The 27007-nt window shown below is 44.0% G+C and overlaps 1 protein-coding gene across 2 annotated transcripts in view; it reads left to right on the plus strand.

Moving 5' to 3' along the window:
• The first annotated feature begins 9009 nt into the window (after positions 1-9009).
• Ca8 (carbonic anhydrase 8) overlaps positions 9010-27007 on the plus strand; it is a 102519-nt gene continuing 84521 nt past the window's right edge. Inside the window, exons 1-3 of one of the 2 annotated variants that reach the window (XM_021225226.2) lie at positions 9010-9208; positions 9967-10158; positions 25325-25449. In XM_021225226.2, coding sequence (XP_021080885.1) covers positions 9106-9208; positions 9967-10158; positions 25325-25449 — 420 coding nt within the window. In that variant the 5' untranslated portion in view covers positions 9010-9105. The remainder of the gene's footprint in view (positions 9209-9966; positions 10159-25324; positions 25450-27007) is intronic. The other variant, XM_005066731.4, reaches the window with a different exon arrangement.

A 27007-nucleotide genomic window follows, 5' to 3' on the forward strand; every position in this document is an offset into this window, starting at 1 on the left:
TTTAAATACTTTTTAGTACTTGACAATTATTTTGTATTAAGTCTTTCATGTTTTAGTTTTAGTCTTTTTTTTTTTTAGTTTTCCTTTTTGTAGAGGTCAGGGAATAGCAGGCTATCATGTCATATGTCAGTCATGCTGGTGCTGCAAACAGGCTCAGCAGCATGCTTGGCTTTCTCTTCCATCATTGATAATGATGCTGATACTATCCAGTAAAGCCTAATTAAGAGCTTCCAATCAGTGTAAACATGCTGAGCCCCGTCAGCATTCCAAATGCTTACTGCTTTTTGTATTTTGTTAGTGTCCCTGGGTCCTCCTCATTACACAACCCCTTTATAGAATAGACATATTTAACACAAAACATCTTGAATGCTTTCTGTTTTAGAGGAGAAGCGTTTTCAATTGCTAAAGAGGCAATTGTTATCTCACTGAAAGCTGGTAGCAAATGTGAATGGATGAGTAACAAAAGGTGTTATGAATCATCTTTTTGTACAACAGTGATTAACACCTCCTTTGAGTTGAGAAGCAAGGAGAGGATTTGGAATGAGTTCTGGCTTTGAGCTGGTCAGAACTATGTTGACGTTTTAGTTCCTCCCTATGTGTGACCATGGCCAAAGCATGTAGTCCTTCAGGTTTCATTTCTTCAGCTATTAAAAACTCACTTTTGTTTCATAGTGCTGCAAAATAATGGCTCAATCATAGTATCTACACAGTGTCTATAATAAGTAATTGCTAAGTTACCTGCCTATGAAAAAGGATGTTGAAGTCTATCAAAGGTTGGAACTCCCGTTGCTGCTCTGAGCAAGACAAGCCTGAAGAGATAGACCAGATGTCGGGATAACCTTCTTCATACTAACTACTTTAAAGTGCTTCAGGTTTTTCTGATATATTAGATCTAGAGAACTGGCTAAAACAAGCAGACCCAGAAAGACACTGAAGAGGGCAGATCTGGAGTAAGCATCGTTTCATAGACATGCTTACAGAGGAGGGTTGGACTGGGAACTTCTTTCTTTAGGAGAGGATTCTAGCCACTGGTTCCTTTTTCTGTACATATGCAGAATCTTCAAATAACACATAGGGTGCTGGTTAATCTTCATTGCCAACTTGATGTGATTTATAGTCACTCCATATAGAAAACTGTTACTGAATAGAGGGGGATATTACTGTGGTGATTCTGGCCATGTGGTCTGTGGGCAATTGGAACTAGTTCATAAGGTTCTGGGAAAGTTTGGAACTGTGGGCTAGAGAAGACCTAAAACTTTACAAGTGTGGCTTAGTGGGTCATGCTGGTAAAAGAATAGAAAACCAGAATGTTGGGATGCTGACTGAGTGTGGACAGTGAGTCCCAACTTAAAAGGCATGCTACATTTGGCAAATAACCTGTAGCATTCTGTCAGTGTTGTGACAACTTGAGTCATGCTGAATTTAAAAGCAATGAACTAGTTTGCACTGTGGAGAAAATTTCAAGCCTAAGAGAGAAGCATGGCACTCAGGTACAATATGGCTTTCTGTGTTTGTCTCGGTTTATAGTGCAGTAGAAAAACATGGATGTTCAGTTGGGTGAGAAAAGAGTGAGCAAGCAAAGTTGTGGATGAGGAGAGTGCAGAGGGAGATGCTGCCACTGTTTCAGGGCTTAGCACAGTGAAGGAGAAAACCTCTCATTCTGTGCTGGAACAGTGGGAAAGGTGCCTTGAACATAAGAGCCCACCTATGGAACTCTCCAGCCTCTAAAGGGGACAAGATGACTGAGAATGTCACTGATGTCATTCCCTGCTCTAAAACAACTGCCCAGGGAAGTGCATCCCCAGGTTTAGCTGCTCTGACACACAGAGGACACTACAGACTTCATCTCAAGTTGGCAACAGCACTGGCTTTGCAGACAAGAGTGAGGGCCATGGAGGCTTTGTGCCAAGGTCACAGAAAACCACTAAGGCCAGGCAGTGGGTAGCGGGATTGGATTCCTTGCAAGGAACTTTGAGAGTCCAACTTCCTGAAGCTCTGTAGGTGAAGCCCAAGCTGTAATGGAGCCTGTGGGATTCTGGAGATGCCAGAATATAGGACATTGACTTAGTAACAGGGTAGGCATGGAATGGAGCCAGCCTGAAAGAGAAGCTGTGTCCTGAACGTAGCAGAGCTGAAGGGTGAGGGTTATGTAAGACTAGGGATCCCAGGTGGTATCATCAAGAGCCCCAGATGCTGGATATGCAGCAGTGGGATCTGCATTTGCTGAGTTAGGTTTAGTCTTGTTTTGGCCTGACACTCCTTGTTATTCCACCTCAGATTGTTCATGGTTGATGACGTGTTTGCTGGTGGCCAAGGGTGAACCATTATTTTCTCATCAGAAAACAGAACCATATTTCTGAGCCTTTTACAAGAATGACATGCTTGGCATGGTGTGTGGTACATAATGGACTGCTATGCTTTTGTTGTTACTATTGGTGGTGATGGTGGTGGTGGTGGTGGTGTGTGTGTGTGTGTGTATGTGTGTGTTTGGTGGTGATGGTGGTGGTGGTGGTGGTGGTTTGTGTGTGTGTATGTGTGAATAAGCACATTTCTTTATAAACTGCTTAACAGATATATTCATATCAGGACACAGACAGTGACCAAAAACAATGAAACTGGGACTTCCAGATCTCATCTCAGACAAAATCTAACTTCCAACCTTTAGAGAGTGTGGGAACTTCACTTGGAGAACTTGTTTTTCTTTTTCCGTAAACTTCTCTTTATTGCTTCGTTACAGGCCTGTTTCTCAGATCTCAATCCTTTCCTGTTGTATCTTTTATTTAGGTACAAAGCAGAACAGTTTCCAAGTTGCTTCAGGAACCCAAGGTCTGGTGCAGTGAGGGGACACTTGGCAATGGCATCTTCTCTTTAGATTCAAGAGGTCTCAGTCAATTTTAAGTCCTATAGTTCAGTCAGCCAAGTCATAACCTTGTTTTGAGGTATTTAAAAATACTAAAGATAGACAAACTAGTTAAATAGGCAATCCCGCCCCCATTTTTAGAACCATAGGAAAAATAAACTTGACCAGAATAGTGAATCCACCCTGACTTTTGTAATTGTTTTTGTTGTGTGTATTTTTTAAAAATTGGAATTGACATGTTCTCTTGAGTTTCTCTGAGTCCCTTCTGTGGGTGAAAGAGCTCTTATTTATCTTTTAAGAGAGGTCACATGTCACTTCCTTGATGAAGCCCCTGTTAACACACCTGCCATCAGGTAAACTTGATTACATCCTGTTTTTTCTTTAGGCCTTTCTGCACTCTGAAGGCCTCCACCTTAATAAGTTTATTACCCTAATATAAAGGTAAATAGGACATACTATCTCAAGTGACATAAGGAAACTAATTTCTAAGCACATGTCATGTGCTATGTGTGGGCTACACAGAGGACTAAGGCTTGGGGAACTCTTTGTATGTTTAACATTGACTATTTCAGGGTTACAGATCTGTACAGGGTTTTGAGAGTGACTTTTCTTGTTGCTATGACCAAACATCTGACAGAGGCACTTTTAGAACTGTTGACCTCTATGGCAGGGAAGGTAGGCTGCCCCACATCACTAAGGAAGGGGAATCGCTACAAAAGAGTGCAGGCAGGGGACAGAGAAGCACATAGTCCCCAAGAACATTGCCCCAGCCATTACTTCCTCCAGTGAGCCTCCACCTTCTACCTTTCAAAAATGTCTCAAAGATGCTATCATACTATGAACTCATCCAAGCATTATTCCACCCATTAGGTCAAAACCCTGAAGATGTGCTTTATTGAACTCCCAGGTTCTTATCCATTCATTCAAGTTGTCAATAAAGATTAACCATCACATGTGTATTACAGAAGCCCAGGCAAAGGACACCCTGCCCCTGCAGTGGGGAGTGTCTTTGGGCTCCCTAGAGAAGGGTTGGTTGTTGTAATAGTCTACTTCATCAGACCGATGATCTTTAACAGCCCAACTCCAATAGGAATAATCTTGGTGCCAAAGTGGTTGAGGGAGCCCCAGAGTAACTGCTGCAGGCTCAGAAAAGAAATGATTCCTGGCTGTCTTCAGTTCAGGGTCCTGGGATGAAGCAATGCCTTTCTTGGTTTGGTTAGTTTACTGAATAGTCATATGTAGAACAAAAATGATGGTGGAACTACGTAAGTTCCAGGATTTCTCCTCAAGGAAGTAGGACATGACGCTGGAGAGATGGCTCAGCAGTTAAGAATATTGGGTGCTCTTTCAGAGGACCCAGGTTCAATCCTTAGCACTCACAACTGTCTATATAACTCCAGCATCAGGGGGAATAACACTCTTTTGTCTTCTGTAGACCCCGGGTAAAACCATACAGGCAAAACATCCATACACATAAAATAACATAATTTAATAACTTAAAAAGGCACCATGTCTCTCGTAACCATATTAATTTGATATTAGTGGGCTAGCCCCAAGTAGAAGAATGAAACTAGCTTCCCGTCTCTCAGCAGGCACAAAATCCTGTTCCAAATATGTCAAAGAACTTAGTGCAAAACCTAAAACTTTAAGACTGCTAGAAGAAAGCACAGAAAATATTTCAAGAGAGGAATGTGCAAGAACTTTCTGAAGAAGACTCCAAAAGCTCAGGAAATAATCCCATGAATTAACAAACAAGAGTGCATGAGTGCGTGCCGGCACGAAGCCTCTGCGCGGCAAAGAGAACAGTCCACAGAGTGAAGAGACTCCCTACAGGACGGGAGAAACCTTTGCCAACAATACATTTCACAGAGGACTGATATCTAGATAGCTAAGGACACAAAAGACTCTAAAAATTAAACACTGAAATAAATGCACTAATGAAGTGACTGGAAAGCTCATTTGTTAGAAATACAAGAGTCAAATAAAAAATTGAGAAAGTATTCAACCTCCTTAGCCACCAGGGAAACACAAATTAAACTTTTTGGAAATTCCATCTCATGCTGGAGATGGAAATAACAAATGTAGGTGGAGAGTGGGGAAAGATGACCTTTCTGTGTCCCTCTCTCTCTCTCTCTCTCTCTCTCTCTCTCTCTCTGAATATGTGTGTGTGTGTGTGTTTAGCACATGCAAGAAACCAGAGATAATTTGGGTGTCATTACTCTAGTCATGTATGTTGTTTCTGAGACAGGGTTTCTCACTGGCCCAGAGCTTGTGAAGTAGGCTAGGCCGACTGGGCAGCAAGCCTCAGGCATCTGCCTGCCTCTGCCTCCCCAGTGCTGTGATACAGTTGTACACACCATTGAGTCTATACTCCCCCATTGTGGGGAGAAACACTTATGTAGTGTTGGTGGGAATAGTACACCTACTAGGAAAGTCAGTATGGATAGTCCTCAGGAAAATCGAAAAACAGAACTATCATACGATCCAGCTGTACCAGTCCTGGGTACACATCGGAAGGATTCTAAGCCAGCACACCATAGGGATTCTTGTACCTGAATGGTTATTGCTGCTGTATTCACAAAACCCAGGAAACAGACCAGAATTGATGTCCACCGACAAATAAATGGAAAGAGGAAATGTGCATACATATAATGGAACTTCAGTCAGCTATGAGGAAGAATGAAATTATGACACCTGCAGGAAATATGAAATATGAACAAAATTCGAGCTCATTATGTGATACCACATACGCCAGACTCAGAAATATAACCATTCTCCCTTATATGCGAAACACTGATCTAAATTTAAGTGCACATACACACACACACACACACACACACACACACACACACACACACACACACACACACAGGACCTGAAAGTACAAAGGGGGATATTAGAGACAGGAAGGGCAAGGAGTAGGAGGCACAGGGGATGGAACACATGTACATAGATGCAGGAGAGACTTCTTGTGGGGTGGATGGGACCATCAAGGGAAGGGGAGGAGCGACAGGGAAGAGCAGTGGGGTAGCTGAGTAAAAGCAAAATGGAATGCACACATGACATTTTAGCAGTGAAACTCCAACTTCTTGTGGGCAGAAGCAGGTTTTATTCCTTTGGGGTCATCCACTGACTCTGCTGCTGCAGATCTGGGATTAAGATCTACATAAAGAGCATTTGTCATAAAACAGGCTAGCTCTCCTGTCGAGGGGCTTCCAGAGGATAAGGACAAGCAAGGTGAGGAAGGGACCCAAATGCACAGATGTGCTAAGCAAGTCTCAGTAGGGCAGACAAGGATGAGAAAGATCGGTTGGGAGGATGGGAAAATCCAGAAGCTCTGAGAAGCGATCCTCCTTTCTCTGCTCCTCTGACCTCTAGTGGAGACTGTCCCTTTCAGGATCCCTGCTTCTATCAAATGACAATTAGTGGTATAAATCTTAGTTTTAAGAAATTGTTCTGATGCTATAGTTGGACCTCAGTTATGCAAACACTGTGTGAGCAATTTAAAAACTCAAATACGATGTTAGCTCAAGAGGGACCCCAAGCCAGTAGATACTTCTGATCATAATATAAAGCATGGATATTTTTAGATTCTGACACTGGATTTGGGAGTGCTTGTTCTATTTTGTCAACTAAAGACTTGGCCTACATCTTTGATCTGTGTTTAGATTTTCTGATGACAGGACTTTATAATAACTAGAACTAGAAATGCCATCTTTGGTGCTAATACAGCAGGGGAACTGTGGAGAGGTCTTAAGGTGTTGGTAATTAGCAGTGTGTGAAGCACACAGTCTCAAAGCAATTAAGGATGGTAATTGAAAATTTGGCTGCAGAGCAGAATGGCTCAGATGTAGCTGGAGGTACTGCTTTCCTGCTTATAGGAGTTACATTATACAAAAGAGGTGGAAAATCCAGAAAGAACAAACATGGGTCAAACAAGTGCTTGTCTCACAAGCAATCCCATTTTTTGAATAGCGGTGTCTTGTTGCTATATGTGACACTATTAGCTGCAAACTTTAATGTTAACAATGCAAACTTTCAGCCTATCTCCTGTAAATATGCACACCATTTACTCCTGAAAAACTTACCTGCCAAGGAGAGTCGGTAGTCGTTTGATTTGGTAAACACTTCCATGTTCGTGTACCTTAAATGCAATTAGTGGTCACACAATGGGCCACAATGTCACATCTGTATGCATTTGGGAGGCACAGGGGGATATCAATGATTAGTTCAGAATGGACCAGGGATTTTTATGATAGATGTCCTGTACAGCCTTTGCATGGACTTCATAAGCTATGACATTTGATTAGTGTGAAAGTATATACAAGAAACTCAAAACAAATCCAGCCTTTGAAAAGGTTTGAAAAGGTTTTCAAGTAAAGTGAAAAAGAAATGCAAAGTTCCTTTTAGATGAATATCAGTAGAAACTGGTGGGTGTTTTTCATCAGTGCTTATGGGTTAGTGGGCTCTGGCCTGCCTGGGGATTATTAAGTAGCACTAAGTATGTGGAAAGGCTGAGAATTCAGGGTAAATTTAGTGTCTGATTATTTCTTTCTTCTAGATGGGGAAGTCAGTTTACAGCATCTGTGATGGAGAAAAGAAATGACATATGCTTGAAATCCATTGGTTATGTCAGTGCTGAAGTTGGTTAACAATTTTCACTTTCCAGAAAGTGTCGAGTAGGCCAACTCCTGATATTTTCCTCCTTAGCCTCCATCTACTTCCTGAAGTTGTATCTAACAGAGGGTGATATGATTTTGAAGTTAAGGTTCCAGCAGGCAGTTAAGGATAGGAACCCAGCACCTCAAAGTTCCCCAATTAAACATCTCCATCCTGCATGAGGAGCTAGCATGCATAAAGATGTAAGGATCTAGGAACCACAGTCCATTAATCTGCTCACAGACATTTTGGAGTGTGCATAGGGTATATAAGAGGTAAATTGTACTCCAGGCCTGCAGCTGAGCTAATCATACAAATATATCTCTTAAAATGTGGAGTACAGTAGCTTAAGGGTTACTGAACAGGGCTGGAACACAGGGATGAAGCATTAGCCTGGGGTTGGGAAACATGTTTCAGAGGTAACGACTTGACCTCTTTGGATCAGGGAAAGTTCCTGTTTGTTTCGTAATGTGTGCATTTCATTATTTGCACGATTTCACGAGGCGCTTGGGAGCAGTGCATGCAGTAAGGTGAGTCTGAAGCAGCACCCTGGACTTAGAAAGAGGAATCAAACACCCTGTGTCCTTGTCTTTGAAATACGTGTAGTAAAAGACCTTCCAAACTATGCCTACTTCCTGATGCTAAATTTGTCCTTTTCTTTTCCTGAAATGTTTGTAGGAGTTTCTTGGGGAAAAAGTTCTATACTCATTTTCGCTGTGCTCTAAGGACAAATTAAAAAGTAAAACTAGCGGGTTGTGGTGGCGCACGCCGGTAGGATTTGCTGAAGGAGGCAGAGGCAGGAGGATCACGAGTTCGAGGCCAGCCTGGGCTAAACATTTTGCCGGGCGTTGGTGGCGCACGCCTTTAATCCCAGCACTTGGGAGGCAGAGGCAGGCGGATCTCTGTGAGTTCGAGGCCAGCCTGGTCTACAAAGTGAGTTCCAGGACAGTCTCCAAAGCCATAGAGAAACCCTGTCTCAAAAAAAAAAAAAAAAAAAAAAAAAAAAAGTAAAACTAGCTCACAGGACAGCGCCCCAGGCTGTGGTGGTGCATTCTTGCAACCCCAGTGTTGGCGAAGTTCAAGGTCATTCCTTTCTCCACAGGGAGGAGTATGAAGCCAGCCTGATCTCTTTGAGAACCTGTCTCACGAAACCAGGCCCCAACAAAACTAATGGGTAAATGATAGGGAATAAACCCTTTGACCACAGTCTTATTGAGTTCACGGTCTCCAATCCCCTCTCAAACCATGGCCACCCATCCGCTCATTTCAGGACGTTGCCTGGAGCAAATGGGGCGTCCAAGTCCAGACAGGTTCTGGGGGCCCGCAGCTTTGGAAGGTCTAGGAGGGGGGGGCGCAGCAGGCTTCCTGGGGTGCAGCAGCCCCAGCTCGGTTTTAGCAGGCTGCTCTGTTGGGGGGGTGAGGGGGAAGGTTGTAAGTAGGGGGCGGGTCTTCGGGCCGACACGCCCCCACCGGCCTTAAAACGCTGGAGCCTGCGTCCGACCGGCCGCCGCTCGCGCTCGCGGGGACTGCCACACTCGCGCGGCCCCCAGCCCCGTGCCTGCCGCGCCAGTGCCGCATAGCTGCCCATGGCTGACCTTAGCTTCATCGAGGATGCAGTCGCCTTCCCCGAGAAGGAGGAAGACGAGGAGGAGGAGGAGGAGGAGGGCGTGGAGTGGGGCTACGAGGAAGGTAGGCTCGCTGGGCTGCTGTCGCCGCTTCTCCGCCCCACGCGGTCCCGCGCCTTCCCCACCGAGGCTGCCCGACTGCGGTTCGCACCTGCTGCGCCCGGGCAGCCCAGCCCGGAGCGTATCTGAAAGCTAGTTGCTTCCTTGTCTTGGGAGAAGTACAACCAAAAGCGCCAAATGCGTCCCGAATTGCAAGCTGGGTCAGTGCTCTTGGAGACTTTAAAAGGAGTTTCCTAAATCTGTCCCGGAAGCCCAGGATTCTTAATAGTCATTAGTGCCCATGTTTACTGTATACAGAGGGGAAAAAGCGCAAAGGAGTCCATAAATATGTGCATGGGATACTGTATTTGCTTTTTAAACAAGTGTTGCTCCTCAGCACCACGGAGTTTCGGCTGTCTTTGAGCATGTTGAGCATTACAGATATTTTCTAAGTATTGCCTGTAATTGAACTGATGAGCAGAGGAAATTCTTGTGGTGTTTTTTTCTAATCACTTAAAGATGACTTACGTTTCCCAAATCCCTAAATCAAGGCATCTGTGTGCACAGATATAAACACATAGTGAAGGATTTTGTGTGGGGTATTACATTTAACAACAGATCACTCACATAATGAATGTAAAAACCCATACACGTTTCTCATATTTCATTTATATGCAGATGGTAGTTATAGGTATAATGTCAAGGTTTATGAGTTTTTATGTTATATTTTAATGTTACTAACTTAAAAAAACTTATTCTCAATTTTTGTCATTTCCTTGTCAGGTGTTGAGTGGGGCTTGGTGTTTCCCGATGCTAACGGGGAATACCAGTCTCCTATCAACCTAAACTCCAGAGAAGCCAGGTACGACCCCACGCTGCTGGATGTCCGTCTGTCTCCAAATTACGTGGTCTGCCGGGACTGTGAAGTCACCAACGATGGACACACCATTCAAGTTATCCTGAAGTCAAAATCAGGTATTCTGCAAAGTGTGTTTGTGTGCTTTTGTGAGCAAGTGGACAATCTCTGATTTAACTTGCAGGGTCTTAAAGGGAGCACCGAGGCAATTTCTATCTTTATAGTTCTTTACAAGATGCATTTTCTGGGGATTATTTTCTGAAGTAGCTGTGAAGGGCTAAGCGGGTGAACGGCTATCTCAGCTGGCTGTTCTCCCAAAGCTGTGCCTGGAGCCGCCTCTGTTGCTTGAACAAACATTTACCGAACTGTGAGGAAGGCAGCACATACACAGGCATGTTTATTTGAGTTTTTCTGCTGTGCATCTCGTTCCAAGTTATTGATTAGCTGAAATCATTTAATTACAATTCTTCGTTTTGCTGATTTGTGGAACCAAAGATCAGAATTTATTAATGTGTTCGTGCTTAAGATAAACTTTTCAAATTAAATTTCTGTTCTCTATGAATGTCAAGAATAATTTTAATAACAGTTAAACTCAGACAGATATTTAAATGGAAACCTAGTTAGATATTTAAATGGAAGCCTAGCCAGATATTTAAATGGAAACTTAGCTCTTGGTTTTATTTAGTTTTAACTCACACACCATTCTTCGTGAACCTAGTTGAAATGAATCTCAAATGGTTTGTGGAAAAATTAAATTTCCAGGGAAATTGGTTTTCAGCTTAATTGTAGGAGAGATGAAAGTAGATTAAAATACATGCATTAACATTGTGTTTTTCAGGGGGATAATGACTGTTTTCCTCCTGGAAAGAATGGACCATTAGAGTATGTTGAATGTTGATGTGTGTTGCAATAGGCTGTGCTGGTATTAACTTCAGATGGATAGAGCAGTTATTTTAAACCAGAAAACCTTTAGGTCTGACATTAGGCAAGGAAGGTATTGATCATCACGTTTCAGTGCTTTATTCGAAATCAGTGAGACAGAACATGTGTTCTTCGGAGCTGTTGTGAGTTTAATCAAGGTGGCGACGGCTCCTGAAGGACAGTCTGCATTTTGTATGGAGTTAGTGTGCTTCTTCCTGAGTTCACACGTTACCGTATACTTGGCCTACTCCTCTATCCCTCTCCTCCTCTGACCGCCACTCCTGAGTGGGAGGCAGAACTGCCTGTATTTCTGTCCCGATCCCGCTTTGTCCTCTACTCCTTTAGGACTTCATCCCTCACATGACCTGTCCTCTTTCTGCCACTGCAGTAATCTCTCCTTTCAATATTTCAGCAAACTTGGAAGTTAATTGGTGCTGTTCAAGGTGGCAACACACCTTTAATTCCAGCACTCCAGAAGCCGAGGAAGGTCGATCTCTGCGAGTTCAGGCTAGTCTGGTCTACCTAGTGAACGCTTCCCAAAAAAGACAAGTAACTGAAAAACGATGTCTTGATTAGTTTATCACTTTTTCTAAGCTATTTCAGCTTCTGTAAGCTCTGAATACCATTATTTATATAAGGAAATACTTTCTTCATCAAAATGGGCTACAGACATAATTGAATAGTTGGCTATTTCTACATTTTCTCTACCTCTAGCTACAGCCCATCTCACTCCTCTTACAACTTGTTTTTCATATATATTCCTAAATATACACATATATATTCCTAAATCTATAAGTGCAACCTGCTCTGTCTGTATATACTTAGTTGTTTGTTTTCAGGGATGAGCCTTTTTAAATGGCTTCTCTTTTATTTCCTAATGACATGTGTATGCTATTCTGATATTTAGGAACTCCCCAGGCTCCCTGCTATGGAAGAGGAGGGGGGGTCTTATGAGCCTCTTCTGTCCTGGTCTTGCCCCACATGCCTAAATTATGCTATTAGTAAAATTAATAATCAAAACATTATTGCTATGACCTTGCACCTGCCATTTCTGCTCGGGGAGACTATATTTCCTTGATGGAACAATGTTTTCCCCTGGAGTTACTGTATTTTTGTTTATTTATTTTAAAGTTGCCTAGCAGGAATTCACTTTTAACTGTGACAGATGATAGGTCCTGTCTCAGGACATTCAAAGGCACTGAGTCGTCCCTCCTTCCCTTGTGTCCCTTTTCCTGCCCCTTGGAGCTGTTCCTCTCTGTCTGGACTGACACGGAAAAGTTAACACATACACACTTTTCATTTTTGCTCCCACACTTTTAGTTTCTAAAACCTGGTGCTGACAGTTTGCATTAATTCCCTTTTGAATTCCACTGTCAGTGTTTCATGGAAACGAGCCCTTGCTTTGTTCTTTTCTGTTGTCTTCTGCCTGGAGTTTGCTTGTTCTGGGTTCTTTCTCATCAGGTCAGTTCCAGCCTTTCATCTTGGAGGTTCTTGTCCAACTCCTAGGGATCTGGCTCTCCGCTGCTACTTAAGAATGACTCTAAAATGCGCTCTAGATGTTCGGTTAACAGACGCAAAGGCTGTGCTCTGGTCACATGGTCAGTGATTGGAGCCAGCAGAGACCTGGCTGTGCTGGAGGGGAGATTCTGGAGGTTGGCTCAGTGTCCTTGGAATCTACCTGCTTGTTGTTTCTGCTTTTTTGGGGAACCCTGGGAAGGGAGAGCTAGCCTACATGTGGACGTTTGCATTCTGGCTGTTGGTAACAGCCAAGAGAGTATCACCACATGCTGTGTTCCTATTCTCTGTTCATCTGCCAGGGACTATAAAGGCAGCAGCTGTTTGGCTATGGAGAATGGGGTGTAGAGTGAACGGCTCTTTTTAGAGACCTTCATTTCCTGTTTGCAGTTTCCCACTCTGTTCTTCCACCCACAACCAGGCACACACAACGCCCCTCAGTTCTGAGTCTGTCCTGGTGTCTTTTCCTTTTGACTTCTATGACAAAATACATTAGACTATTTGATTATTAAATAATAAGAGTGCTTCAGTTAGTTTCTATTGCTGGGAAGAGACACTGCACTCTTATAAAAGGAAAACATTTAATTGGGTGGTGTTGAGTGAAGTCTTCCCGCCAGCCTGGTTCCAGAGGGTAGCTTACGGTTCAGAGATTCAGTCCATTATCATCAAAGTGGGACATGGCAGCATGTAGACAGACATGGTAGAGAGAGGTAACTGAGTGTTCTACATCTTGATCCAAAGGCAACAGGAAGTGGTCTATCTCACTTGGTGTAGCTTGAGCATAGGAGACCTCAAAGCCCACCCTTACAGTGACATACTTCCTGGAACAAGACCACAGCTTCCACTAATACCATGCCCTCTGGGGACCAGTTTCTTTTTGTTTTTTTTTTTTTGTTTTGTTTTGTTTTGGTTTTGGTTTTTCGAGACAGGGTTTCTCTGTGGCTTTGGAGGCTGTCCTGGAACTCACTTTGTAGACCAGGCTGGCCTCGAACTCACAGAGATCCACCTGCTTCTGCCTTCCAAGTGCTGGGATTAAAGGCGTGCGCCACCAACGCCCAGCTTGGGGACCAGTTTCTTTCAAACTGGTACAAGGAGTTTTTGTTTTCCAGTTCAGGAATCTGGAACTTCTCAGCTCAGAGTATGAGCAGATGCAGCATTGGAGGAGTACCTGCTTTGCTGCATAGACAGCACCTCATAGCTGTGTCCTCAAGTTGCAGAGGGCAAAGGGAGCACTCTTGCCATTCTCCAGGTCAGGAAGCTATTCCCCTTCCCCTAAGCGTCTCTAGCATGACTGCACTTGGGAGCTGGCTTCAGGAAGCTATGTCCTGAGGTGGTTGTATCCCATTCACATGCTTTAAAAAAGCATTGTTTTGATTATTATTTTTTATTAGTGTGTGTGTGTGCGTGTGTGTGTGTGTGTGTGTGTGTATGTGTGTGTGTTGAGGATTTGTGCATGAGGAGGTCAGAGGGCGATTTTATGATTCTATATCTCCTTCAACCTTTACATGCTTTACATGGGTTCTTGGGATCAAATTCAGGTTATCAGACTTCCCATAGAAGTGCTTTCACCTGAAGAGTCATTTTGCAGGCCCACAGATTATCTTTTTAGAATAAAAAAATATTCATACCATAACCGCAACTTTCTTTTTTTTTTAGGAATTAAAGCTGACTTTTTATGAATTGCTTTTGAGATCTTAGTTTCCCTGAGGATATCTGTGGTGGTAGACAGTTATTTTTCTTTCCTTTTTTCTCCTTGTGTTTATTGTGAAAAAAACCAAACCAAACCAAACCAAACAAAAACTCACAAATAATTACCCCAAATGATGACACAATTTTTGTAGTATAATTGCAATGTTTATGCTTCACAAGCCAAAGATGTTAGTGTCATCCTAGTGACACAGTCCCTGCATATGGTCACATCTGGAAACACTGGAGCATTTTTGATCACAGCCTCTTGACACCCTATGCTCTTCTGAGACTTTCTCAGGCTGGGGTCACTGATCATCTGCCCCATGCTCTCTCCAGTGGGAGCTGTAAAAACCTATCAGATTCCTGCAGTGCTGGCTTTGAAATGAGCAGTGTGGAAACTGTCTAGCTGGTCTCCGACACAGTCACCTGAAGGTTGTTTTAGTTTTGACCCCTTTCTCCCTGCCAGTTCTTCATATCAGCCTTAGCATCCTGGGCAGTCTAGCTTCCTCCTCAAGGCTCCTCCCACACAGGCACTAAGGTGTAGAGACTGTGTGCTGCTTTGTTTTGTGTTGTTTCTGTCAACAGACTGGCTCTACACTGCGTACCCGAGCCTCAGCAGGTTGGGACAGCCTCTGCTTGGACAGCTGAGGGAAGGAAAGCCAGTCCTCTCTGAGAGACACATTCTGCACCTGAACAATTCCACAAGTCAGAAAGTTCCCCATGATGTCTAATTTAGAGTTCTGGACATGCATAGAGCATGCGTATCAGGCTTTCACAGGCATCCTTTGGAAAACAACTGTCATTCCATCAGGCAGGTGGCATTTTTCCTTTCTGACCCTGTTGCTGTTTCCTACTTATGAATTCTTGGCCTTAGCCTGGCTTCTTTCTAGCCAGCGTTTCTTAATTTAAATTAACCCATCTATCTTTTGCTGCTGGGCTTTTATCTTTCTCTGTTCTATACACCTTTCTTTACTTATTACTCTGTGGGTTGCTGTGTAGCTGGGCCCCTGATGTCCTCTTTCCTTCTTTTCTCACTCTTCCATCTCCTCTTCTCAGATTTTTCTTCCTATTTATTCTCTGTGCCTGCCAGCCCCGCCTATCCTTTCTTGTGCCTAGCTATTGTTCAGATTTTTTACAAGACCAATCAGGTGTTTTAGACAGGCAAAGTAACACACCTTCGCAGAGTTACAATGCAGCATAAAAGAAAGCAACACTTCTTTGCATCATTAAACAATGTTCTGCAACATAAACAAATGTAACACATTCTCCAACATGACACTCCAGATAAGTCCTGTCCTTTATCTCTCAACACTTAATGTTTACCACAGCGGTATAAACCCTCCTGTCTGTAAGGGCTAAGCAGACACTCTCAGCTAGGAGAACAAAAGACTGGAAATAGCTCCTGGCTGTGTGATTTACCTGTGGTGTTGGGAGTGGAGGGCTTGGTCAGAGCATGCCTGGTCTACCAGATGTTCGACATGTCCAGAGAAGCTGGAGTTGCAGCAAACATACTTGTTCTTTGGCCTCCTCTGGCTGGCAGAATGTAATACGCAGCATTATATTTTTATCTTGTGCAAAGAGTTGCATGCTGTGGGTGTGGTAAATGTAAGTTAGAGACAGAGCTGCGGAAGGGAGGTTGTTCAGGGGACATTGTTGGAGAAGGCTTTGGGGAGGAAGTAGGATCCGAAGTCATCTTGAAGGGTGAATATGCGTCTGAACTGCTGAGCCATGGAGCAGAGAGCTGCAGAAAGCACAAGGACATGGGGACAACGTAGAGATGATGGTATGCGGAGAGGCAAGTCTTTTAGCACACCTGGGAGATGTCTTTGTGCTGAGGGGCTTAACGGGAAATACAAGGGTGAGGGTGTGAACAGAGGGACCATGAACAGGGTCTAAAGAACAGGACTTCTCTCCCCATAGGAGTCGTAAGTAGAGATTGGTCTAGGAAAATTAACATGGCAGCATAGGCTGAGTTGGGATGTAGGAGAGATTAGGATCTGCTTAAATTCAGTGTGAGAAACCTTAGTTTCTTAGACCCAAGACTGAGGCCATTTCTATACCCAGTGGGAAAGTAGTGCTGAAACAGGGCTTCATTGAGGTGCAATCTGCAGAGGTCTGGTGATTAGTGAGTGTGTGGAGTAGCGGGAAGGAGGGAAGGGACAGAGATGGGCAGGAGGGGAGACCTCGAGACAGAACTATGGTTTGAGTCCCCTCACCATCTGTCTTTGCTAGGCCTGCTCAAAAGTGGCAGAGTTCCACTGGGCCAGGAGTATGGTTCATTTTCATGGCCTACCGATGATGACTTGACCAGGCCACTTGCCCCATCATCCCTTGAGCTGAAGAAGTTATCTGAAGGTGTCACATACATCATTTGATTTCCTATCAGGACTGATGAATGGCAGGAACCTTTACTTATGAGACATACAGACTAGAGAAAACTGAATGTATTTATGATGATATGAAAATAGCACAAATATTAAAATATATTGACATCTATTGGCAGTGGATATGTTCTCAGATCCCAGAGATTGTGCTAAACTCTCTCCATACTGTTTTTCTTGTTTTATATAATTACGATAAAATTTACCTTATAAAATAGGTATAGTACAAAATTAGCAGCACTATGTAGTAATTATAAAAAGTTACAAATACATACTAGAATAAAAATTATGTGGATGAAGACTATGTGAAATTTCTGATTCAGTACTTTCAGTTTGTGGTTGAATGAAGGTAATGGAAACCACAGAAGGTGACTATAGATAAGGGTAGGTTTCTGGTGGGAACAGTGTGGTACTCAGGTGTGTGACAGCACATTACTCCATCTGACTACAAAGGGTAAACACTTGGGTTTTATGAAACATGGTCTGGCTATTAGCCCAGGCTGGACTCCAGTTCTCCATCCTCCTGCTATAGCCTCTAAGTTCTGGGATTTCAGGTGTGAGCCCTTTGTGGCAGTAAAGACATTTTTTATTTTTTATTTATTTTATTTATTTATTTATTTATTTTTTTGGTTTTTACAAGACAGGATTTCTCTGTATTGTTTTGGAGGCTGTCGGTCCAGACTGGCCTCAAACTCACAGAGATCTGCCTGCCTCTGCCTCCCGAGTGCTGGGATTAAAGGCGTGCGCCACCCCCCAACCCCCACCCCCGGCACAGTAAAGACATTTTTTAATTGTTCACCAGCATATGAGACATTGCTAACCACTCCAGATCATTTGTGCTACCCACTGTAACTTCTAATAGCAACTTTAACTAGAAACATTTGCTTCTGGGTCTTTTATAATTCTCAGTTTTATTTTAGGCTATGCCATCATTCTTAACCCTGTCTCCTCTGTATAGAGACTCTGTTCACTGGTGACTTATGGTCTTCTTTTCAGAACACACGTGTACTACTTGGTATCTTAAACCTTTTCCAGGTTCTTCTTCCTGTATTGGCTGTTGTTTTCTATTAGAATATAGAAGAACATTAGCATATTCTTCAAGACTCAGCTTGGCTGATAGTCTAGAAAGTCTTCAGTGATTTTGTGCATGCTCCCTGGTTTTTGCTTGATCCTAGCTGGGTGTCCTCCGACTGTCCAAACATTCTTTTCACTGTCTCTTGATACTTCTTGTTGGGAACAGTGTTTAGGTGCTGGGGATGCCAGGCTTCACTAGGGAGATCTGTCTGCATTGGGGGGGGGGTCTGGCTGCACTGGAGATGCCTGTCTGCACTGGGGGGGTCTACCTGCACTGGAGATGCCTGTCTGCACTGGGGGGGTCTGTCTGCACTGGAGATGCCTGTCTGCACTGGGGAGGCCTGTCTGCACTGGGGGGGTCTGTCTGCACTGGAGATGCCTGTCTGCACTGGAGATGCCTGTCTGCACTGGGGAGGCCTGTCTGCACTGGGGAGGGGGTGGCTGCACTGGGGGGTCTGTCTGCACTGGGGAGGCCTGTCTGCACTGGGGGGTCTGTCTGCACTGGGGAGGGGGTGGCTGCACTGGGGGGGTCTGTCTGCACTGGGGAGGCTTGTCTGCACTGGGGGGTCTGTCTGCACTGGAGATGCCTGTCTGCACTGGGGAGGCCTGTCTGCACTGGGGAGGGGGTGGCTGCACTGGGGGGTCTGTCTGCACTGGGGAGGCCTGTCTGCACTGGGGGGTCTGTCTGCACTGGGGAGGGGGTGGCTGCACTGGGGGGTCTGTCTGCACTTGGGGGGTCTGTCTGCACTGGGGAGGAGGTGGCTGCACTGGGGAGGCCTGTCTGCACTGGGGGGTTCTGTCTGCACTGGGGAGGCCTGTCTGCACTGGGGAGGCCTGTCTGCACTGGGGGATCTGTCTGCACTGGGGGGGTCTGTCTGCACTGGGGAGGCCTGTCTGCACTGGGGGGTCTGTCTGCACTGGGGGTCTGTCTGCACCCGGGGGTCTGTCTGCACTGGGGAGGCCTGTCTGCACTGGGGAGGGGATGGCTGCACTGGGGAGGCCTGTCTGCACTGGGAGGCCTGTCTGCACTGGGAGGTCTGTCTGCACTGGGGAGGCCTGTCTGCACTGGGGAGGTCTGTCTGCACTGGGGAAGGGGGGCCTGTCTGTACTGGGGAGGCCTGTCTGCACTGGGAGGCCTGTCTGCACTGGGGAGATCTGTCTGCACTGGGGAGGCCTGTCTGCACTGGGGAGGCCTGTCTGCACTGGGGGGGGTCTGTCTGCACTGGGGGGGTCTGTCTGCACTGGGGAGGCCTGTCTGCACTGGGGGGGTCTGTCTGCACTGGGGGAGGTCTGTCTGCACTGGGGGGGCGTCTGTCTGCACTGGGAAGGTCTGTCTACACTGGGAGGTCTGTCTGCATTGGGGTGCCTGGCTGCTGTTGAGGTTGGATCCTTTTGCTTTATCTACCCTGTGGTCATCCCACTCAAGATGGATGTTCAGTTTAAATGAAATGTGAAGAAATTCTCCAGCTACTGCTTTTGAATTACATGGTAAATTTGTTTTCATCAAAGGATTATGAGGCTTAGACAGGGTTAGGTAAATGTTTGTTCATCAAGTTGTCACAAGTCTCAGATTTTATAGAGCACTCCTTTGGGAGCTCTTCCTGTGTCTCTTAAGCATCATAGTGGGGTCCATTAAGGACAGAGAAGAAATGGGGACCAACTAGTTGCAGATTCTTCTCCCACTTTGTCATTTCCTTCTCCATTTCCTTTGTCACTCTAAGGAAATGCAGTGTGTCATCAGAGGCATCTCTGTTGTTTCATTGCAATTTCATTAAAATTGATGTCCTCTCTACAAGGAGTCTGCCAAGCAGTGTCCAAGCATCACTGTCCAGATCGTAGTGTGCAGTGATGTGGGAACGCACCCTGCTGGGTTGATGGCTTTCCATATAAACAACATCTACAGCAAGGGAGTGTAGTATCCTTAGATTTGAATTGTAGAGGATTTCACTGGAAGGGGTCAGAGTGACAATGTATTCTGATGTAAATAGTCAATTTTGAGGGATGGCTAGGAAACACATTTACTTGGCACCTCAAACTAAATTCAATGTTTTGTCTTTTTTTCTTTTAAATGGCATTGTGTGGCCACATGGCATTCATATGGATTACTTTTGGGTTGTTAACCAGCAGCAAAAGTGAAAAAGTACCCAGACCCTGGCACCTGGACAAGGACCTCTTTGCCTCCTCTTCATGAAGACTGATCTAGGAAGGGTGCCTCCCTCCTGTGTGCCCCCATAGCCTCACAGCATGTGTGGTTCCCGAGGATCCTGCTGCTTCATTATAATTTCATGGAATACAATTAACTGCAGCTAATAAAACCGCCACACAGTGATCAAGTATTCCTCGGCAGTGTTTGATCTCCATGAGTAGATGAGTTCAATTTCCATCTCAGTGGATGTGAAATCTAGGAAGCCAGCAATTCTGTTTGTTGTAAAGATCAGTTTCTCTGATGAGGGCTGAGAACTACACTTGTCTATAGTACAAGAATAAATACTTATCATGTAGTTAGGAGTTATTCTGGTTCAGTAGGGTGGTAGTCGTTGGTATTCCTCCAAGATCTGACTAGATTTCCAGTTACAGGAATGATTACACACTTGTTGAGTGGGTCTTAACACTAGTTAGAGAGCGATTGGTTACTGCCCAGGATTAAGTCCTTACGGTTTTTGTTTCATGCTTGCCATTGTTGCAATTTATAGGCATCATAGTTGCATGGCGCCTTTGGTATCATGACTACTAGTCCTCAGGGAGGGGTTTTCAGGTCAGATTCATCTTAGGTCCTCTGGGTCCTGTATCCGAAGGACATGGTGTCTTTAGCAATTGTGACTTACCTTCTACCTCTGGGAGCCAACCAAGGGCAACAACAATAATGTAAGTTTTGGGGGGGGTCTCCTGGACAACCTTGACTCAAAAGGGGCATCTCATGTTTGATGTTGAGGCTTTTGTTAGATAGTGTGTGGCTTTTGTGGGGATCATGGTCAACTCAGATGGGACCATTTTATTTAATCTGTATATGTATACACAAGTTTGTATGTATTATATATAATTTTGGGTAAATAGTCAACATTATGATTTCTTTTGACCTTTCCAGACATTGTTACTGTTGTTTTACCCACTTCTATCCTTTATTTATTTTCATTCTTCTCCCTATTTAAAATCCCCTTCCATTTCCATGTTTTTACTTTAAATCACTTGGACCCTGCTATTCCTCTGTCTGCTCCCTCCCCCAACAATGGTGCCCTTTTTCTTTCCTGGTTAATGCAGTTACGCCAGGTTATATATTCACATTGGAAGACTTGGAGCTGTTGGCTATGATTAATGTATTCATGTTTGTGTCTTCAACTTTGTTCTGTTGGTCTACCTGTCTGTTTTGTGCCAGTACCATGTTATTTTTATTACATATATCTGGAGATCTGGTAGCCCCTTCAACATTGTTCATTTTGCTTGGAATTGTTTTGTACCTCAGGTCTTTTGTAAATTCATAAAAATTTTAGGATAGTTTTTTCTATTTATGTGAAGAATGAGACATGGATTTTGACTGAGATTGCATTGAATATGTAGATGGTTTTTGTTAGAATGGTCATCTTTACAGTATTGATTCTACCAACTCATGAGCTTGGATGTCTCTCCATGGTGTGGTATCTTTCTCTATCCCTTTCTTCAGAGATTTAGAGTTTTCATTGCAGAGGCTGTTGACTTCTTTATTTAGGTTTATTCCTAGATATTTTATTTTCTTGGAGGCTGTTGTGAAAAGGAGTGTGTCCATGATCTCTTTCTCTGTATATTTATTGTTCATATAAAGAAAAGCTATTTTTTTTGCAAGTTAATTTTGTATCCTCCCAAACAACATGATAATAATTCATAAGACCCTCAATATTGGTCACTTTGGTCTTACAGTTTTGAAAGGTAGATTTGTTTGTTGCATTGAAGTCCACATCAAAGCCAGTTGTATTACTCTTTTCCATGAGAAATACTGTTTTCTGTAGTAGCTTTTCTAAATGAGTGCCCACGTGTATGCTAGGAAGGGGTTCAGACAAATAGTTTAATTGCTTTTCTTATTTGTTTTTAGGCCTAGTTTCTGTTTTTTTTGAGACATGGTTTCTCTGTGTAGCCTTGGAACCTGTTCTGGCACTCACACTGTAGACCAGGCTGGTTCTGAACTCACAGACATCTGCCTGTCTCTGCCTCTCAAGTGCTGGGATTAAAAGCATGACAACTACTGCCCAGCCCTTTTATGCCTAGTTTTATGATACTCCTATTTCTTTCCCATAGAAACATAGATCTCAGCCTCTTCCAAGATACTTTTATTGCTTTCCTTTAAGGATGGAGAGTTCCAGAACTTTCCCTGAAGACTGGAGTCAGGCCCATGCTCTGTGCATGGTGGCAGTGGTGGGGATGTGTTTTCTCCAATGATGTTGACTGAGGTGCTGTGTGAGACCCTCCATTTTCTCTCTGGTTTGGGTGACAGGGTATATAGAAGGTAGACTCCTGATGTCTGTCCTTGTTTTTCTCAAGATGGAGTTTGGACAGTCAGTGGAAGAGACCAAGTGGGAGTGACTATCCAGAATCTAAGACCCCTTCTTGAAATGAAAGCCTGGAACACAATCTTTAACTTACCCTTATAGAGGAGAAAGACAGAGCAAGTCTACAGAACTATGACTGCCTGTAAACCTTTCAATTCATGCATTTACATTTGTTTTCATTGTCTTTTGAAAAGTCTGATAGAATTTAGTTCTCAAAGAAGAGCCTAGAGTTTAGAAATCTAGGCTTAGAGTGAGTATGTATGTATGTATGTATGTATGTATGTATGTATGTATGTATTAGTTCATTCTCATAAGGCAGTAAAATTTAGGTGTTTGTCCCTAAGTCACCCCCATGGTGTGTTAGGCTCCGACCCTGGGTTTTGTCCTGGACTTTATAACAGGGTGACTGTGGCAGACTGCATTGGTCTCTCAAGCCCACCTTTCTCCTCTGTCCGTAGGCATGAGAGCACTAACCCTAGGAATGTGTTGTGATGTAAGGACTATGAATTCCTGTGCCATAGTCTTATTCTGCTGGCCATATGTTCTGTCCCCCCCCAAACATTGGATTATTTTTCACTTCCACTTTCAGAATTACAATCTTTCCAGGATACCTTTTCCTCCTGAGTTGATAGGAAGATGAGAACCAAACTTGTAAGTCACTCTCAAGGACTGGATGATAAAGGGCTTAGACTCTCCCGCTTTTACAACGAATTTAGGTTCAGTTCTCTGAGAAGGACAAACAGTTGCCTTTCCCAACAAAGGGCCAGTTTTCAAAAAGTTACATTCAGGGCCAAGTTGAAAACCAGAACAAGGTCTTAGTCAGTCCCCTGCAGTATCTCAAGGCGATGACCAAATAGGGACAAATCTTCTACCCCATACCCTTGGAACTTGACCATAAAGGCCCAAACACGAAAGAGCTGTAGCTCTAGCCAACCCCTGCCAGCCCCAGCCAATCAGAGATTATAATGTAACTGCCACTTGCTAAGCCAGAATGACCTAACTGATCCTGAAACTCCCTTTGGCTGTGCTTAAAAGGAGTCTACATGCTCCTCTCAGGGTTGTCACCGTTTTGTACAGGTGAAAGACCCTACATATACTGATGTTGTAAATAAGCCCTCTTGCTGCTTGCATATGCGTCTGGTGGTCTTTTGTGGGCCAGCTTGAGGACCCTAACATATGATGTGTGAGATAGCTTTATCTTGCCTCTATTTCCTAGCATGTTGTTTCTTCATGATCTCTTTCTAATTTACGTTCTGGCCGTATTGCAGGCAGACCGACATAAGCCCAGTTAGAGCAGGTTCTTAGGTAAGAATTAACCAAACAGACAGACACTGTGGCCCCAGTCCACTTCCGTATCTGTTGCATTTGAGGGCGATGATGCAGTTGATCCCAGACAGATTTTAGGCTCCCAAGTGAATAGCACTCTGCTCATTGACCCTTCTTCTAGGGTGTTGGCCATGAAGGTTGTCAGCTGTTGTGTAAAAGACCCTGAAAATTCATAGCTGGTGTTGTTTTTGAATAAGGAGTTGCTAGAGGAGAAACTAATTTGATGCTAGGGTATCAAATTAATCTTTATTTTCATTGAAATTACCCATTGCTTTATAATACACTTTATTTCAAGTTTTTACATAGGCTGTTTCTAGGGGCTGTTACAATACTTAACAAAGTTGCTTAAGTGCAGTTTATCATGAAGATGAGTTTTCCACCATACTTTGGTGCGTCCTTGTTTGTGTCATGAATCATACTCAGAGTGAGAACTAATGGGGCCTGATAGGACTGATGCTAATATTTGCAGCACAGTTTCAGCCCAGGAGTAGGCAGGGCAGTGCATGTGATGTGCTGAATGGTCTTTGCTTTTAAAACTGAGATTTAATAATAGGTTGTATTTATTTTCTAATTTTATTTGATTTTATTTTTTTGAGACAGGGTTTCTCTGTGTAACCCTGGCTGTCAAGGAACTAGTTCTATCAACCAGGCTGGCCTCAAACTCACAGAAATCTGCCAGCCTCTGCTTCCCACGTGTTGGGATTAAAGATGTGCGCTACCACTGCCTGGCAGATTGTATTTATTTTTATTTTATGAGAGAGAGAGAGAGAAAGCGAGAGAGAGAGAGACAGAGAGAGAGAGAGAGAGACAGAGAGAGAAGACACACACACACAGAGAGAGAGAGAGAGACAGAGAGAGAGAGAGACAGAGAGAGAAGACACACACAGAGAGAGAGAGAGAGAAAGCGAGAGAGAGAGAGACAGAGAGAGAGAGAGAGACAGAGAGAGAAGACACACACACACACACACACACAGAGAGAGAGAGAGAGAGAGAGAGAGAGAGAGAAAGAGAGGGAGACAGAGACAGAGACAGAGACAGAGACAGAGACAGAGAGAGACAGAGCGCAGAAAGTGTGTTGGATTCCTTGGAGCAGAAGTTACAGAAGGTTGTGGGTCACCCCATGAGGGTGCTGGAAACCCAAACTAGGGTCCTCTGCAAGAGCAGCAAGTCTTTTTAACTACTAAGCCACCTCTCCAGCTCCCGTTGGTTATATTAATATTAATTCTTCTCGGAAAATTTTATCAACTTATACCTTTCCTTTGATTGAAAGTCTACTCACGCCAGTGGGTGACCTAGAGATGGGGCTTAGTTCACTGATAGCTCTTTGACAGAGTACTAATTTGTCCCATGACCACATTCTTGTCTCTTGATCAGTGCCCAGTTTAAAAGTCACAGTATGGGGACCAGAGAGATGACTCATCAATTAAGAGGCAGTACGACTCTTGCAGAGGACCCAAACTTGGTTACCAGCACCCACATTAGGTGGCTAGTAACTGACTGTAACTCTGACTCTAGGGGATCTGACACTCCTTTCTTACCCCATGAGCACCTGCACATAATTTGGAATAATTTTTTTGAAATGAGGATTTATTTCCTTATTTATTCCTGGACTGAAAACACAAAACAATTTAAAATATACGTATTATTACCAAGGTCCCACCTGAGTAGCAAGCATAGGAGTTTTAGTGAAGTCTGGACAGATTCAGTTTACCTCAGTTGTAGTATGTTTTTCATTTTGACTTTGCAAATTCAGTCTTTAGAGCTCAGGGCAGCTTCTTAGGCCAACAACAACAGCATCCTCAACACGCCTCTTGTGTATAAAGCTTGTGACATCATTCAGCAGTATCGTTTTCTTTTTTCAGTTCTGTCAGGAGGACCGTTGCCTCAGGGACATGAGTTTGAACTGTATGAAGTTAGATTTCACTGGGGGAGAGAAAACCAGCGTGGTTCTGAGCACACGGTGAATTTCAAAGCTTTCCCCATGGAGGTAAGAATAATAATCTTGTAAACATCTCATTACTTGCTAAAGAATTCAATAATCTAGTGAAAATGCTTGTTTTGAAAATAGCTGTGTAACTCTTGAATTTTATGTTTGTACTAAGAATGTCAGCTTGGGGCAGCTAATGAGGTCACCTGCCTACTTAAGAGTACACAGGAGGATGGGCCACAGAATGATGAGCACTCATGCCCCCTCAGGTCATAGAGAACGCACGCGCACACACACACACACACACACACACACACACACACACACACACACACACACACACTCCTGAAGCATTCCCTACAGCAATTCTGTCTTTGTGAATTCATATGCCCTCTTTAATTCCCAGTTGAAGTTTCATGTCTCCTAGTGTACTTTTTCTGGGTTCCTCGCCTATGTGGAATTCATCATCCCCTTTCTAATCTCCCAGTGGCTTTGATAGTTTCCTGTCACACGTTCATCCCATGGATGGACACATGTTAAGTCCACTGACTTCTTTGGCTGTGGTATTTTGAGGACAAGGTCTACTATTCATTCCGATGCTGACTCTTATCGTGTACCTACTGCTAGGCTCATCACAAAAGTGCATGAGTTGACGGATGTCCCTGATGGTGCCCGACTTGCTTGTATTTCTTTCCATAAGAAATCTTAGTTCTCCCCAAGAAGCAGATGCTCACTGGGATCTAAGAGCCTCCCTCCCTCCCTTTCCCCTCTCCCCTCCCTCCCTCCCTCCCTCCCTCCCTTTCCTCTCCCTCCCTCCCTCCCTCCCTCTCTCCCTCCCTCCCATGTGTGTTGTTTTAATTATTTTCTAAGGCCTTATTCCCTAACTATTATCAGGTCTCAACTTTACCTTTATGCAGAATCTCATAGGCAAACATCTAGTGGAATTCCTGATTTGGATACCTGGCAGATATTACAGGATAAAGATTATCTAACACCTTTTGAGAAAGAGCTATTGTGAGACTTGCTGCAATACTAGGCTCCTTTCTCTGTCATCTACACTGTGGGTGTGCATCATATTAAGTATGTACCCACTCCTGGCCACATGCCATGTGTAGATATGCCTCTGTGATTCAAAATCACTACTGGATAATTTTATATCCATCATATACGGAGTGGACAGGATCACACTGTAATGTTTCTCAGCATTATCTTAATGATGGCTCACAAATCCCCTCAGAGACTCAAGATACCCATTTCACTGAAAAGAAACCCAAACTTTAAAAGTAGAATATGATATGCTTCAAGGATGGAGGGAAAACCTGAGCGGCAGTGGATTGAAGAGGATGTGACGTGTGCCTCAGGCGTTCAGGAAGAGAGGACGGACTCACATTTCTATTGAAAAAGGTTCCATGAGCCTCCTTGCTCTTTTCTTTTCTCCTTCCAAGGTGTGGAGATGCCTTCTCATTTCTACTGCTTTAAAAAAATGTTTCCTATTACCCCGGCTCCTGTCCTGTCCTGGGGGTACCTGAGAAAGAAGAATGTGCCCTCATGCCTAGCAGCAGGATACAGGGGGCAAGTCAGAGGCGGGGACAGAGCCATCGCTGGCCTCCTGTTGGGG

This window comes from Mesocricetus auratus, unplaced genomic scaffold, assembly GCF_017639785.1.
Source record: "Mesocricetus auratus isolate SY011 unplaced genomic scaffold, BCM_Maur_2.0 Super-Scaffold_6730, whole genome shotgun sequence".
NCBI classification, from domain to species: domain Eukaryota; kingdom Metazoa; phylum Chordata; class Mammalia; order Rodentia; family Cricetidae; genus Mesocricetus; species Mesocricetus auratus.